The sequence below is a fragment of the Melopsittacus undulatus genome, chromosome 4 (assembly GCF_012275295.1).
Source record: "Melopsittacus undulatus isolate bMelUnd1 chromosome 4, bMelUnd1.mat.Z, whole genome shotgun sequence".
Taxonomy (NCBI): domain Eukaryota; kingdom Metazoa; phylum Chordata; class Aves; order Psittaciformes; family Psittaculidae; genus Melopsittacus; species Melopsittacus undulatus.
In genome coordinates this window covers 59,302,603-59,316,365 of record NC_047530.1, presented here as the reverse complement: position 1 = coordinate 59,316,365, position 13,763 = coordinate 59,302,603, and the positions used below count along the sequence as shown (strand labels likewise).

Below are 13,763 nucleotides of genomic sequence, written 5' to 3'. Positions count from 1 at the left end.
CTACGGTTTTTGTGTAGCTCACTTAAACTTTTGTAATGCTTCCCATTTCTTTATTGCAAATCGGGACTGAAATAGTTCATTGCTGAAGTTCGGGAACTCTTAAAACCCTTGTCAAGGAGCTCTCAACACGTGCTCTGTCACCCAATAGAGTAGTTGGCAAGTGCATTGCAAATAGATGCTAGACTTCACTGGGTACTTATTGTGCTGGTGACAACTAGGCCTGGAAATCCCAAAAGGAAACTGTACAGTGATTTACAAGTTCCTGCCCATGGAGCTCCACAGGGAAAAGCAGCAGCCTGCTTAAAGAGCATCTTAGAAGCCTGCTTAAACAGCCTTGCCAGCCTTTGGCAGAAGCTCCTCTCAGACCCTCGTGTTTCACAGGAGACAAGTTGAAAGTCTTCTGAATCCCGTTTCCTGGAGAAGAAACTGAAGCAGCTCAGGTGCACCAACTGAGACGCAGCAGGTCTTTGGTGCGTTCTTAACCTCAGTGCCTATGCTGAGACCTCTGGGACCAAGCAACTCTCAACTCCCAGCCAACTGAACCACCTGCCTTGCGGATGCAGTGTCATAAACACATTCCCCTCTCCGGTGCAGCAAACTGGAAAACCAGTGACTGGCTTCTGAGACCAACAGGAACAGGACAGGCTGTCTGCAACACAGTTCACCTCAGGCATTTGATGACGGGACCACCAGACTACCGTGAACTTGTGGCCTCCCAGAGACTGGGTGTACTTGGTTCCTAGTGGTATGGAACCATTTCAGAAGGTTATTTGTGACCACAAGGGTGCAAACCAGCTACTCAGCTACTTGAGCCCTCTCCAGGAAATGTGGGAGAGAGACAGCTCCAGGAGAAAAGGCCCCCAGCCCTTTGCAAATGCACCAGGCACTTGGAGCATCTTTCACCTGCGCCCTCCTTAGCTTTCCGGTAGTCCACTTCTGAAGCCACCGCCTGCTCCTCTCCACTTCAGAGCTCATTCTGCTTAGGCATATTTGGTCCCAGGCACCAGACCAAGCCCACGGGAAAACAAAGGCCCTGGACCACACACTCTTATTGCCAGGGCCTCCATAACAATTGCTTTCATCTATGATCTCTGCTTGCTAATACAGACACAGCTGCTGAGCAACTCTTCAGTGCCTCTCACCAGCTCATTGCTTGCCCATTTCTTGATGCTGCCTTTGGGCTCCGTGACCTGAGCCCCTCGAGCTGTCCTCTGCCACACAAGCACCTTCTGCAGCACTCCAGATGCCTTCCTACCTTGGCTCTTCCAATCTAACAGCATCAGATCTGCAAGATGCTGCCTTGCAGACATCACTGCGCTGAAAACCTGCTTGCAGAGCTTTCTCAAAGCACCGTAAGCAATGGCAAACCCCACGTGCCCCACCCATGTCCAGCACCTCAGATGCTCTGCCTCCTTTTTCTCACTGTTTACAACTCCATGACCACTCAACAGCGTTTTTCACAAGAGATGAGCTCCTTTACCTCACAGTGGTGATGCTGTAGCAAGCCTCCCGCTTCCCCACATTGTGCACCAGCAGAGTCTTCTGGGTGCTGAACCTGACTGGACACTCGGAGAAGTTCAGCTGCTCAGGGAAGTCCAGGCTGGCTCGGGCACCTATGGCTCGGATAGGCACAAAGAACTTCTCCCTCTCTGTGATGATGATAAGATCCTCAAAATAATCCTGCAGGGAAAGAAACAAGCTCAGCACAGTGCCTTTAGCACCATGCCCGTGCCAGAAGAACTGCTGCTGGTTTCTGTGACTCTCACAGTAGCATTCGATAATATACTCGCACTTTTTACTTTCATGGCCTTTCATTACAGATTATTTCACAAGCAGGGGCAGCCAGGGACCATGGGGCAGATCCTCTGTAGTTTTCTAGAGGCATGCTGCTTGAGGATAGGATAAACTATTTAACTACATTTAAGCAGCAAACACAAGATGAGTAAAAGGCCATGCACAGGCAGCAGACTCTCAGCCCTCAAGCCAACAGACATTCCATTAAATATTCCACCACTGAAGGACAAAAGAGCCTGAAACAGGCAAGAGCCTCCAGCCTATGGGAGCACAGCCTTCAGCACCAGCAAAGAGTCTCCCCAGGTCTAGATCCAGTGCAATCCCACTGAACCCAGGACACTTCTTCAAAACCCACACCAGATGCCTGCTTTGGAATCCAGCCCTGCAGGTTCACCTTCCCCTCAAGGTGCCATCTCTCGGGACCTCCACTCTCACCTTGTTCTCATCAGGTCGGAAAAGGATGCGGTAGGTTGAAGACATGCCCGGGGCTACCTTATAGTCCTCATCACTCGGGCTGATCAACTCAAAGTAAGGAGAGTTCCCCAGGATGACGTTCAGCAGACGAGGAACCTGCACGAAAGACACACAACTATGATTTTGTCACTTGGGGAAACTTGAGAAGGGACCAGGACAGGCCACGTGACAGCCTTCCTTACCACCTTCCCAAAACACTTTTAACTCGGAAGGTACACGCACGGAACACACAAGACTGGACTTGAATCCCTTCTGCTCAGCTACAGAGCTGCAGGACAGAGGCAGTAGGAACAACATGTCCTGCTGTTAAGGAAGCAGGAAGGAGATGCAGAACCTCAGGTCATCTGCGTACTCAACAGGCCCAAAGAACACACTTGCTTCTGCCTGCACACATCCATGCAATCATGCCTCTGGAGAAGGAATGTATTATCTGAAGGCAAACCAGTGTGGGTTATACGGGGGGAAGAAAGACACTTCTGACACACACACCAAGATGGAGTGGGCTTTTCAAGCTGCGGTGCTAGTCATGGGGGTGGGCCGGCAAGAGAAGGAGATCACAGACACTCTGACCTTCCTGAAAAGAAAAGCTTACCTCAAGAGCAAAAGGACGAGCACAGGAAGACAAAAGAACAACCCCAGCAAGAAGCAGATGGCTAAGAGAATTTACAGGGGGCTGCAAAGCAGCAAGGGAGATCCATAAGACAAGGAAAGGCTGCTGCAGAGATGAGAACACCCAGTGTGCCTGTATGATGGAAAGCCAGACAACCCCCCCAGCCTGTGCCTATCAATTATGGTCCTCAAAGGCACTTTCTGCTTTGAGATACGTGACCAGCACTGCCTCACAGTGTCACTTCATTACTGAAAGCCACCCTGAGCTCTCTGGAGGCTCTTGCTGCCTGGTGACTGCAGCCAGGCCTCTGGCTGCTGCAGGAGAGCCCCATTTCTGGCTGTCCCTCCTCATAGCCAGCCCTTCCTGCAAGCATCCTGCTGCAAGTGTCTGTCCTCTGGGATACCACAGGCACAGAGACAGCAAACAGGCATTCTCTAGCACACAGGCAGCAACTCCCCAGCACCCAATGTCAGCTCAGAAAGTAGAACAAGGAGAGTTTGAATGACAGGCAGCTCAACTGATGAACACACGAGGCTTGGAACAAATGGAGGCTCATTCTGCACCCCCTACCCAAGCCTGAGAACCCATGGCCAAGGCAGCCCTCAATGCTCTAAACACCCTTTGCTCCCAGCAGCCACACGTTCTGGTCACCAAGTCCCTTGGGACGTGAGCCCAGGTGGCAAAGATCTTCAGCAAGAGCCACCCAGGACACCTCTGAGGGTGCTGAGGAGGAGCCTGAAGACAGGAAAGCAATTCGACAGCAAGTAGGCAAGAGCAGCAAGCACATAGTGAAGCACTTCCGTATCGGACTGCTTACAGAGCACCTACTGGGCTCCATTACACTTTGCCTCTCTTACACTTTGCTGCTAGCTGAACTTTTAGGAAGCAGACAACCTCAGCTATCACGCAGGATACATCAGTAGGATTCAGAGGGATCTGGGAAACTCATGAGACAGACCTGGCACAATGTTCCTTTTCTCCAGGACATGACCAAAACCCAGCAAAATTACAACATAAGAAACTCTCTTGGGATTATCAGCTCTATTTTTGTGCATTTCAATATGCCAAGGGTTTTCCTTAGAGCTGATCTTCCTTTTACACCAGGGCTGTCCAATGCCTGAGGTCGTACTAGCTTCACAACTAATTCATTTTGGGTAAAATCAACAGCACACACACTGCCTCCCCTTCACAGGGCATAGAAATCCCAAACTGCAGCTGTACCAGTCTATTACGTTTTATTGGGAATGGCACCAACATCAATGCAGATGTTGTTTTCCACTTGGGAAGAACAAATAGAGCAAATTCACTGTTTGCCTCTTTGCTGGTACTTGGCAAAGGCAAACATCTGAGGTGCTGCACGGCTGAGGGAGCAGCTGAAGCCAAAAGACACAGCGGGAATGAAGCAGAGCAGTAGGAAAAGAGAAACTGAGGCCCATTATAATAAGCAAAGGGCACACCTACGGCAGAGATTGCCCAAAATCACTGTGAACCACACCAGCCGTTTCCCACACCAGTATTGCCAAGCTACACCAGGAATGACACAGAACTCTCTGGCAGTAACTGAAGGACCACACCTTCATCCTTCCTTGCCAAAGGGTCTTCTATTGTGGAGCCACATATTCAGCAGTGGCTAGCAGAACGCGGAATGAAGGACATGGTGACCTTGGAAGAATGCTACTGGCAAGTACAGCAGAAAGAAAATGTTCAGTAAGCAAGATAAAAAGAAGCTGGGATTCACTGAGTGATGAGAACTGTGAACTGTTGGCAAGCATTCGAGGTCAAGTTCTCACACCTGTGCTTAACCAATCATGAGCTCAGCTTTTGCAATATGTATGAGCTAATTAAGTATGTTATAAAAACATGTGTATGCTTATCAATAAACGAATTCTGCCGACCTTACATGAGGGTGCAGTTTTCCCTCCGCCGCCTTTCCCGCAAATGGTGAACCCCGACGTGATCCGCAGGACGGCTTCGAATTAAAGGGAAAGAATGTGGAGTTTTGATCCCTGGGTCCCTGAAGCTGGAATGTGGCTAAGGGTCGGTCTGAGCACTTTCGAGTGCCGGACCCCATGGGTGAATTACGCAGTGGCCGGAAGAGTTTGATCCCTGGGTCCCTGAAGCTGAAGCTGGAATTTGGCTAAGGGTCGGTCTGAGCACTTTCGAGTGCCGGACCCCACAGGTGAATTATGCAGTGGCCGGAAGACTTGATCAGACGTTGATCGCAGAGGAGTAACCTCCGTCAACACTAATCAAGGTTTGAATTTTTGTGTAGATTCATATTAGTACCGAGGGAGATGGAGCGACAGGCAGCATTAACGCTGCTAACTCAGTTTTTAAAACAACGAGGAGTTACAGAGATTAACTCTGATTTATGGATGTTTTCAGTCCTTCTTAAGGTGAAGGCAGCAACCCTTAAAGAGACAGACTTAAAGTTAATGTTGAAATGGTCGAAGACACGTTACACAGAGATTTATGAGTCTACCGGATTTGAGATATCCTTGTGGAATGGGGCAGGAGTTAAGCTGTGGAATGCAGCCACGAAAGGCAATGAAGCTGTGAAAAGTTTGTTAGTCATTTGGAGAACTGTTTTAGAGACGTTAAAGTCAAAAAATGAGATCATGGAGACCAGCGTGCCCCCCCCCGAACCTCCGCCGGTTGCCACTGCAGCAGCGAAGACTGAGGACGGGGATGAAGACGATCCTTTCAACCTGAGCCCTATTGACCCCGAGAAGGAGCCTGTGCACGTTCATCAGTTTGTTGTTGCTGATCCTGAGATTCTGACGCCTGATAATGCCGATGCTGACCTGGATGGTGCTCTTGACCTGGAGCCTATTCATCCGGAAAAGAAGCCTGATTTATATCCCCCATATCCTCATGATAAATGGGCAGCTGTAAAGGGAGAAGTGAGATGGGTGGGGGATGTGGATGTATTGCACAGTTTCCCGTGGTGTGTGTGCTTCCCACCCGAGATGGGAAGGTCTCTTGTATGTTCTTATCAGGGGTATCGGGCAGAATGTGTCAGACCGTGGAGTTGGGACCCCATATACAACTCTTTTGATATAGTTTCTTTGTGATACTCATGTACTTGAAGTTGGTAAATGTAAGTATGTCCATGTTTCTATTGACCCTTGCAGACCTTTATAGATATTGCTGGCAACTTCTTCCATCATAGGCTGGCCACCTGTGTCGGAATGAGTGTGCTTTTTGGTCAGTATAAAAGCCCAAGCCTCATGCGATGTGAGGGAGGCAGAGCCTCTGGGGGGACGCCTGCTAAGGTTGAGACTGCCACCTCGCACTGCAATGATGCTTTTTGGAGCTGATTTCCTGATACTCTTCACAAGGTCCTTGTGTTATGCTCTCTATGTGGGACTGTGTAGAGGGAGTAATGATTGTATGGATTTTGTGTTTTAAATATTGTAGTTGTGTGGAGTGTGCTTGTGGGATCCCATGTGTGCACATGTGCATATATGTGTGTGTCTGTGTGTGTGATGAGGGCAGACAGTGTTCTATGTATTTTTTGTTGTCAGGTTCATGTAAAAGGTTTAACAGGTAGCAGTTCAACATTTCGGGCAAGAAAGGGTTAATGCAAAAGTGCAGCATGTATTTCTTGTTGCTGCTGAGAAGGCTGCTGCCGATAGGCCGGTGGTTTTAGCTGTGCAAAGCAGGGGTTGTTATTGTTCAGGCTGTTAATATTGTTACTGACTCATTGCATGTAGTGGGAGTGGTACAGAGAATTGAGAATGCATATGTGAAGGAAGTTAAGAATGAAATGTTGGGAATGTTGTTTTTACAATTGCGATCAACAGTTCAAAATAGGACGGCTGACTATTTTATTATGCATATCAGGAGTCATCAAAACATAGGAGGACTAGGTTATGGAAATCGAAAAGCAGATAATCTTGTTTCTTTACCTGCATTGACACCAAAAGACCCCTTTCAGGAAGCAAGACTAGCACATGAATTGTTCCATCAGAATGCAAAAGGGTTAAAATATGAATTTGGCATCTCTAGAACAGAAGCAGAAAATATTGTCCGCGCATGTCCACAGTGTAGTTTGCATAATAATGGAGTGGGCCTAGGAATAGGAGTTAATACTAGAGGATTAGCCTCGAACCAAATCTGGCAGATGGACGTTACACACATTTCTGAATTTGGGAGATTGAAATATGTGCATGTTACCATAGATACTTATAGCAAGTTTCTCTGGGCAACTGCACAAACTGGAGAACGGGCTTTGCATGTGATTAGACACTTGACAAGTGCTTTTGCTGTTATGGGAGTACCGCAACAGATTAAGTCAGATAATGGACCAGCGTATGTAGGAATAAAGGTGCAGCGATTTTTGAAACAGTGGGGAGTGAAGCATGTTACAGGTATACCTCACTCTCCTACAGGACAGGCTATTGTAGAAAGAGCGCATCAAATATTGAAAAGTTATGTCAGGAAACAGGACATTGAGGATGTTTATGAAAAATTAGCACGAACTCTGTTTGTTATGAACCATTTGTGCATATTTGGGGACGCAATGACCCCTCCAGCTGTTACACATTTTCATCGAGAAACTAAAGAAAAGCAGGTTGAACAACCTTTAGTTCAATATAAGAATCCCAAAACAGGATTGTGGGAGGGACCAGTTCCAGTATTATATTGGGGCCGAGGTTATGTTGCTGTCTCTACCCCCACAGGACCAAGGTGGATTCCGGCAAAGTGGGTCAAGATTAGCCATGCCACAACGCCTAAAAGTGACAGTGTTCAAAATCGGAATGATGATGACACTCATGACGGGGATGATGTCGAATCCTTTGTTTCTGAAGCCCCCCAAGGAAAACATCTGGGTAACAATAGCTAATATAACCAGACAATCATCTATTTGTTTAGCCTTAGGGTCTGTGACTTCTCCATTCCGCACTTGTTCGATAGGGACCCCCACATGGGAGCCCAATGAATTTAAAGCGTTTGTAAGCAATGTATCTGTCCTCAATATTACCACAGTGAAGGCCTTTTTACCTCCAGCTGCTAATACGGCTGCAAAACAAGACGGTGGCTGGCAATGTCAAATAGTGTTAAATCTGAATAAAACATTGTATGGGGAACCAGAGGAATTAGAGCTTTTTGGCAGCTTAAACACCACCAATAGTACACAAGGGGGTGGATGGTTCAGTTTTATACCAAGAAATGACAGTCAATGGAACACACCCCATACCTTAAATTCTTTTTTAACTTTGAACGATGTTAATCAAGCATTATACTCAAATTGTAATGCCACCAACATTACCCGACCCCATGCTCTGCCACCAGGGATATTTTTGATTTGTGGAGACAGAGCTTGGAACGGGGTGCCAAGCAATTTACAGGGAGGACCATGTTATCTAGGGAAATTGGTGTTATTTCGCCCCAATATAAGTATGCTACAAAATTGGACTCGTAAAAGAAACAAACGTGATTTACATGAACTGAAATGTGAGGGCATAGGCAACCCTGTTTTTTGGTCAGAATTCCGAAGTGTTGCAACTGCGGTACTCCTTCCGGGAGCCGCAGCTCGAAAGGCATTATATTTAGCAAAACAGATGGCTTGTTGGACAAAAAATGAAATCAATCAAACCTCAGAAGTTTTAGATTTGTTATCCCAAGATTCAGTTAGCACGCAACATGCTGTATTGCAAAATAGAGCTGCCACAGATTTTTTGCTTTTAGCACAGGGCCATGGGTGTGAAGAATTTGAAGGTATGCGCTGCATGGAATTAAGTAATCACTCTCGATCTATATATGCTCGCATTAATGATTTGAGAAACCATCTAAATGATTTAAAGGAACAAAATGGATGGGATCTTTCTGCTCTTTTACAAGATTTGGGAATCTCAGGGTGGCTACAAGGACTGCTTAAAGAAGGGTTACGTTTGTTGTTTGTTATCATTCTTATGATTGTTGGCTTTAAAATTGTTATGACATGTATTAACAAGCAAATCACGAAAATAGCAGGGGTTGCTATACCACAAGAAAACGGGGGAAATGTGGAGCCACATATTCAGCAGTGGCTAGCAGAACGCGGAATGAAGGACATGGTGACCTTGGAAGAATGCTACTGGCAAGTACAGCAGAAAGAAAATGTTCAGTAAGCAAGATAAAAAGAAGCTGGGATTCACTGAGTGATGAGAACTGTGAACTGTTGGCAAGCATTCGAGGTCAAGTTCTCACACCTGTGCTTAACCAATCATGAGCTCAGCTTTTGCAATATGTATGAGCTAATTAAGTATGTTATAAAAACATGTGTATGCTTATCAATAAATGAATTCTGCCGACCTTACATGAGGGTGCAGTTTTCCCTCCACCTCCTTTCCCGCATTCTATGCTCTACCACACCCCTGTAAAACCTGTCATCTCAGGAGATACTTCGCCTTCTCTTGCTCTTCCTCCCCTACATTAAGCCCTAACAGTGTCACTCCTTTTGTCCCATCCTTTCATTCTCCCAACAGGGAGATTTGAGGAGGGGGTTAATGTGGAGACAGTGTTCTCACAGGAGAATGAATATTTGGTACATGAGCTCTGAATAACTCCAACAGATACAGCAAGGCTGTGGGAGGCCCGAGGAAGCCTAAGCAAGCAAGATAAGAAGAAGCTGGAATTCACTTGAGTTATGAGAACTGTGGACTGTTGGCAAGTGTTCGAGGTCAAGTTCTCACACCTGTGCTTAACCAATTATATGTTAGTCACTAAGGGTCTTCAAGACAAGTATCCAATCATGATATGCCAAATTGCTGTAGGTGTGTGTAAGCAATAGTATATAAGGAGTTAATGCTTTGCAATAAATGGCTTTTTGTCTGATCATACTGATCTCTGACTGAGTCTGTTCCGTGGCAGGTTAATTCACCTGCACACTTCCACCTCCCCCCCGTGCCCTCCTCTCACGCACACATCTTGCTCTTTCTTACGCAACAGGATCTGGAATTATGCCTGTTTCTGACTTTTCTCTGCTTCCAGCACACTTCCTGTTACGTAGGAAGATAATCCCTCTGCGGAAGAAAGTGCTCCGGGACAGGATGCTGAACTCAGCCCCTTCCCTCCCTCCTGTCTTTTCCCACCAGCTTGCTCTTGGCACATGCCTCATGGGAGCAAATGTTTCCCCATCTGAAATTGAAAAGGTCTCCTTTTCCCCCTTTACAGCAGAGCAGAACAAAGTTGCTGACATCGCTCAGCTTTTCCCTGATCAATTTTCTCAGGAAATCTCAAAGGGATCACAATCTTTCCAGTTCAAGCTGGACACCTTCAGGAGCACATTACCCTGCCTGTGCTGGGATTCTCCAAAGGGAAAGCACAGCCACGCTGGCTTAGAAACACCTCAGCAGAACTGAACTGAGCTTAGCAAGAGCTTCAAGCGGCACCTCAAGTCCTCCCCTTTAACTGCTCCTGCTAAGCCAGCCTGTTCCACTGCTCTTCCAAAACACCCAGCCTGCAGTGCTAATGCCAGCAGTTACAACTTACTCCAGCACAAAGTGGAGAAGACTCAAGAGCTGTGCTTTGACAGGCACTTGCACACAGGTGGCTGAACAGGCTGAGAGAGGAAAACATGGCCTGCCAGAAACCAAGACTGACCAAAGAGCCACCGGGACACAGTGCACACTTGAGGTAAAGCATGACAGCAGGCAAGAACTGCACAGCCCTTGACAATCCTGTCACTCCAGGGCTTTCAAGGGGAAGCATGCTGGCTCAAAGAGCTCCTTTGGGTAGATACCACCAGTGCACGGCCAAAACCAGAATCCCCAGCATGGGAACATTTCCCCCATCTTGCAGAATAACGCTGGTGAGACATTTTATTTTGCATGCGCTGCCCTGCAGCAGGGAACTTGCTCTGCTGCATACCTTGTGAATTCCACTGCTCTCCTCCCCCAGCCCAGTGCTCAACCTCCACAGCCCAGCACTTACCCTGTCTTTGTTCCTCAGAGCTAGCGCCGCTATGTAGAACTGGTGGGGAAGGTAGTTCTCAAACACCACCTCGGATGGGAAAGGCTGGAACGACCTCTGGTGCCGCTCAACGGCTGAGAACTGCAGATGCAAGACAGAGCAGAGAGAGCTTCAGCTGCTGGGAGAAAGATTAACGAAGGAAGATCCCACACTGATCTCCAGTAAATACAGTCTCTTGGTGACTACATCTGCCCAGCTCACGCTAAGAGATGGCAGCTCACCCACCTCTGCTCTCAGCTCAGCAAATGGTTCTGGACCATGTTGAGCAGCCTCAAGCTAAGAAGCTCCTTTGGAGGCTCTTTCTGCAGGTTGCCTTCTCCAACAGGCAAAGCAGCGCTCACCTCCAGCAGAGCCCTCTGCTAAGCTGCTCGCTCAACTCCAGACACTTGCTGGGACAGCCACCAGCACTCAGGGAGCAAGCAAAACCCAGCAGTTTCCATGAGCCTCCACAGGAAACAAGTTGTGGGTGAACTTCCCTCTGGGACAGTGGCACTGAGTCCCACACATCCCACATATCTTTTTTTGATGGAGAGCCGAGAAACCAGGCGGAAGACACCAGTACCAGGGAGGAAAGGCCAACAAGAAAGTAACAGGGCAGTTGGGAAACAGACAAATGAGGTGAATGCTGGATGGGGATGAAGTTCAGCTCTTTCCCCAGCATTACTGGGCAACTTGAGCTAGGCTGCAATTTGTATCCCCTCTCCCCAGGAGCTTTAAAGTTGCTGCTTCACTGTGTTCTATTACTGCTGGTTTATTTAACAGCACTGCAGAAGCAGCTCTGAAAAGTACACACAAAGAACAAATGCTGACCCAACAGAGGCATTACTTGGAGATAATTCCTCCCTGCTTGGTCTCCCCTCTCCCAGCTGCACTGCTGCCACTCGAGACACACAGGCAGGTCTCCCGCTGCCCCACAAAAGCCACGGTCAGGCTGAGGCCAGAAGCTGTAGCACTGCCAGTTATTTGGGCGCCCGTCTTACGTGTTCCCACCTCGTGTGCTGTCTGGGGCAACCCTGAACTGATGTGCTACAGCTCACTTGCTGGCAACTTTCTGCTCAACAGCCTACCTCAGTCGTCCACCCACCTGGACTGGCTGTTACACTGAGCAGTCCTGCAAGAAAAGCAGCTTTAAACATCCATCTAAGAGAGCACTGATCCAGGGAAAGCGCATCCACTCTCCTCTGCCCAGGGCAATTCCCTGGCTATCCAGCAGCCTGAAAACTCAAACACCCTGGAGGGCTCCCACGCCTTCTTCCAACCCATTCATGCATTAACACAATTAGGTTTCTTACAGCTTAATAATTGCCACAGGCCCTCAGCCTTCAAAGGCCACTACTGCCGCCATTGAGGGAGTCCTGTGACCCCAAGCACGTGGCAGTTGACTACAACAAAGCCAGAGGTGGCTCTTTGAACAGCAGGGTGAGAAACAGCAGCTCCTGCCCTTGTGTCCTGCCCCAGCCCTACCCCCAGTAGCGTGCTTTAGCAACGGTAGCTCAACTCCAGCAAAACCCACCAACTGCAGCACAGGTTCCATTGGCTTCCTGCAGATCAGGACTTCAATGGCTCACTGCAAACACACGTTTTGCCTTTCCCCCAGCAGAAAGAACTCCACCACCACCAGTCGGAAATGACAACAGGACCTAATCACCAAGCTGCTTGGGTGAGCCAGAGGCAAGTCAGCCACAAGCACGTGCCCTCTTCAAATAGCACGTCAAACAGCAAGGAAAAGGCCAGGGAAAGGCTACCTTTTGATGGCAGGCTTCACCCATGTCCCGAAGCTGGGCAGTCCGGGGCCGCCTCATCTCCCGAGGCCTCGCCAGCCTTTGCTTGCTGCTGAGAGACTCTTCTGCCTCTCTGACCAGCTTGGGATTACGAGATGCTACCACTCGGCTCTGGAATCCATCCGCCCTTCTGGAGGACCTCATGGGCCGGGGGGTCTTGCCACTGGCCATGTCGTAGAGCTCACCTGGAAGAAGCAACAATTGGACAATCCACAACCCCAGAACCTTAAAACCCCGCACCCATGGAAGCCCGGAACCCCGCAACCTTAGGGAAGGGCCCTTAAAACTCACCCACTCCCAACCCCTGCCACGGCCACAGACACCTTCCACTAGAGCAGCTTGCTCCAAGGCCCATCCGACCTGGCCTTGAACACTGCCAGGGATGGGGCAGCCACAGCTTCTCTGGGCAATCTGTGCCAGCACCTCGCCATTCCTGGCACACCCAAAGGACACAGCCGTGTCTCCAGCCTCTGGCATCCTTCCTAAGCGCAGAATGCAGGGCTTCCCCACCCTCACTCATCATTAGACCACATTTAGGCTCCATTCATAGACATAAAACCCCACAACAGAAAGCCCCTGGGCCAAAACAGCCTTTTGCTCTGGGTGCAGTCCCACCAGCCACGGAGACACACCAGGGGCTGCTGGCACTTCTCACTCTTTCTGCAAAGAGCCTGCTGATGTTTCTAACTAACTCAGCACAGAGCTCAAGACTCTGGTTAAGAACCAGAGTTTCTCAAGGCTACTTTGCCTGCCTGAAGTTACAAAGATTAGCTGGCAAAAACGGGTCCTTCCAGGCAGGAAACCACCCCCCTGCCCAAGAGCACTTCTCCATGCAGAAGGATGCCCTCATTTTCACTTGGTAACACCCAAACTCGAGGCTCCCTACAGGCATTCCAGGCTGCCACAGCAGGAAAGAAGCAGGAAACCATCAAAGGCACACGAGCAATTACCTCAAATCTAAGGAAAATCCAGGAGGATATTCCCTCCTGCTTCCCTGTGTTCCACAGCACCTCTGTTGTGTGCACTTGCTCTCTACACAGCAAGGCAGCATCTAGGCAAAGACGGCCATTCCCTGCCCCTCGACTCTCCCCCACACCCTGCACGCAAGGCAATCACTTCATGCCTTTACGCCCAAGACAGCTACA

At 48.7% G+C, this 13,763-nt stretch overlaps 1 protein-coding gene across 1 annotated transcript in view; it reads right to left on the bottom strand.

Annotated features, from left to right (window-relative positions):
- LOC101869402 (hydrocephalus-inducing protein homolog) overlaps positions 1 to 12,789 on the bottom strand; it is a gene marked incomplete at its 3' end in the record, with an annotated part of 46,760 nt that extends 33,971 nt beyond the window's left edge. Inside the window, 4 exon segments of the mRNA XM_034061317.1 lie at positions 1,481 to 1,680; positions 2,230 to 2,364; positions 10,799 to 10,918; positions 12,583 to 12,789. Of these exon segments, the coding sequence (XP_033917208.1) occupies positions 1,481 to 1,680; positions 2,230 to 2,364; positions 10,799 to 10,918; positions 12,583 to 12,789 (662 nt within the window).
- Positions 12,790 to 13,763: the final 974 nt, after the last annotated feature.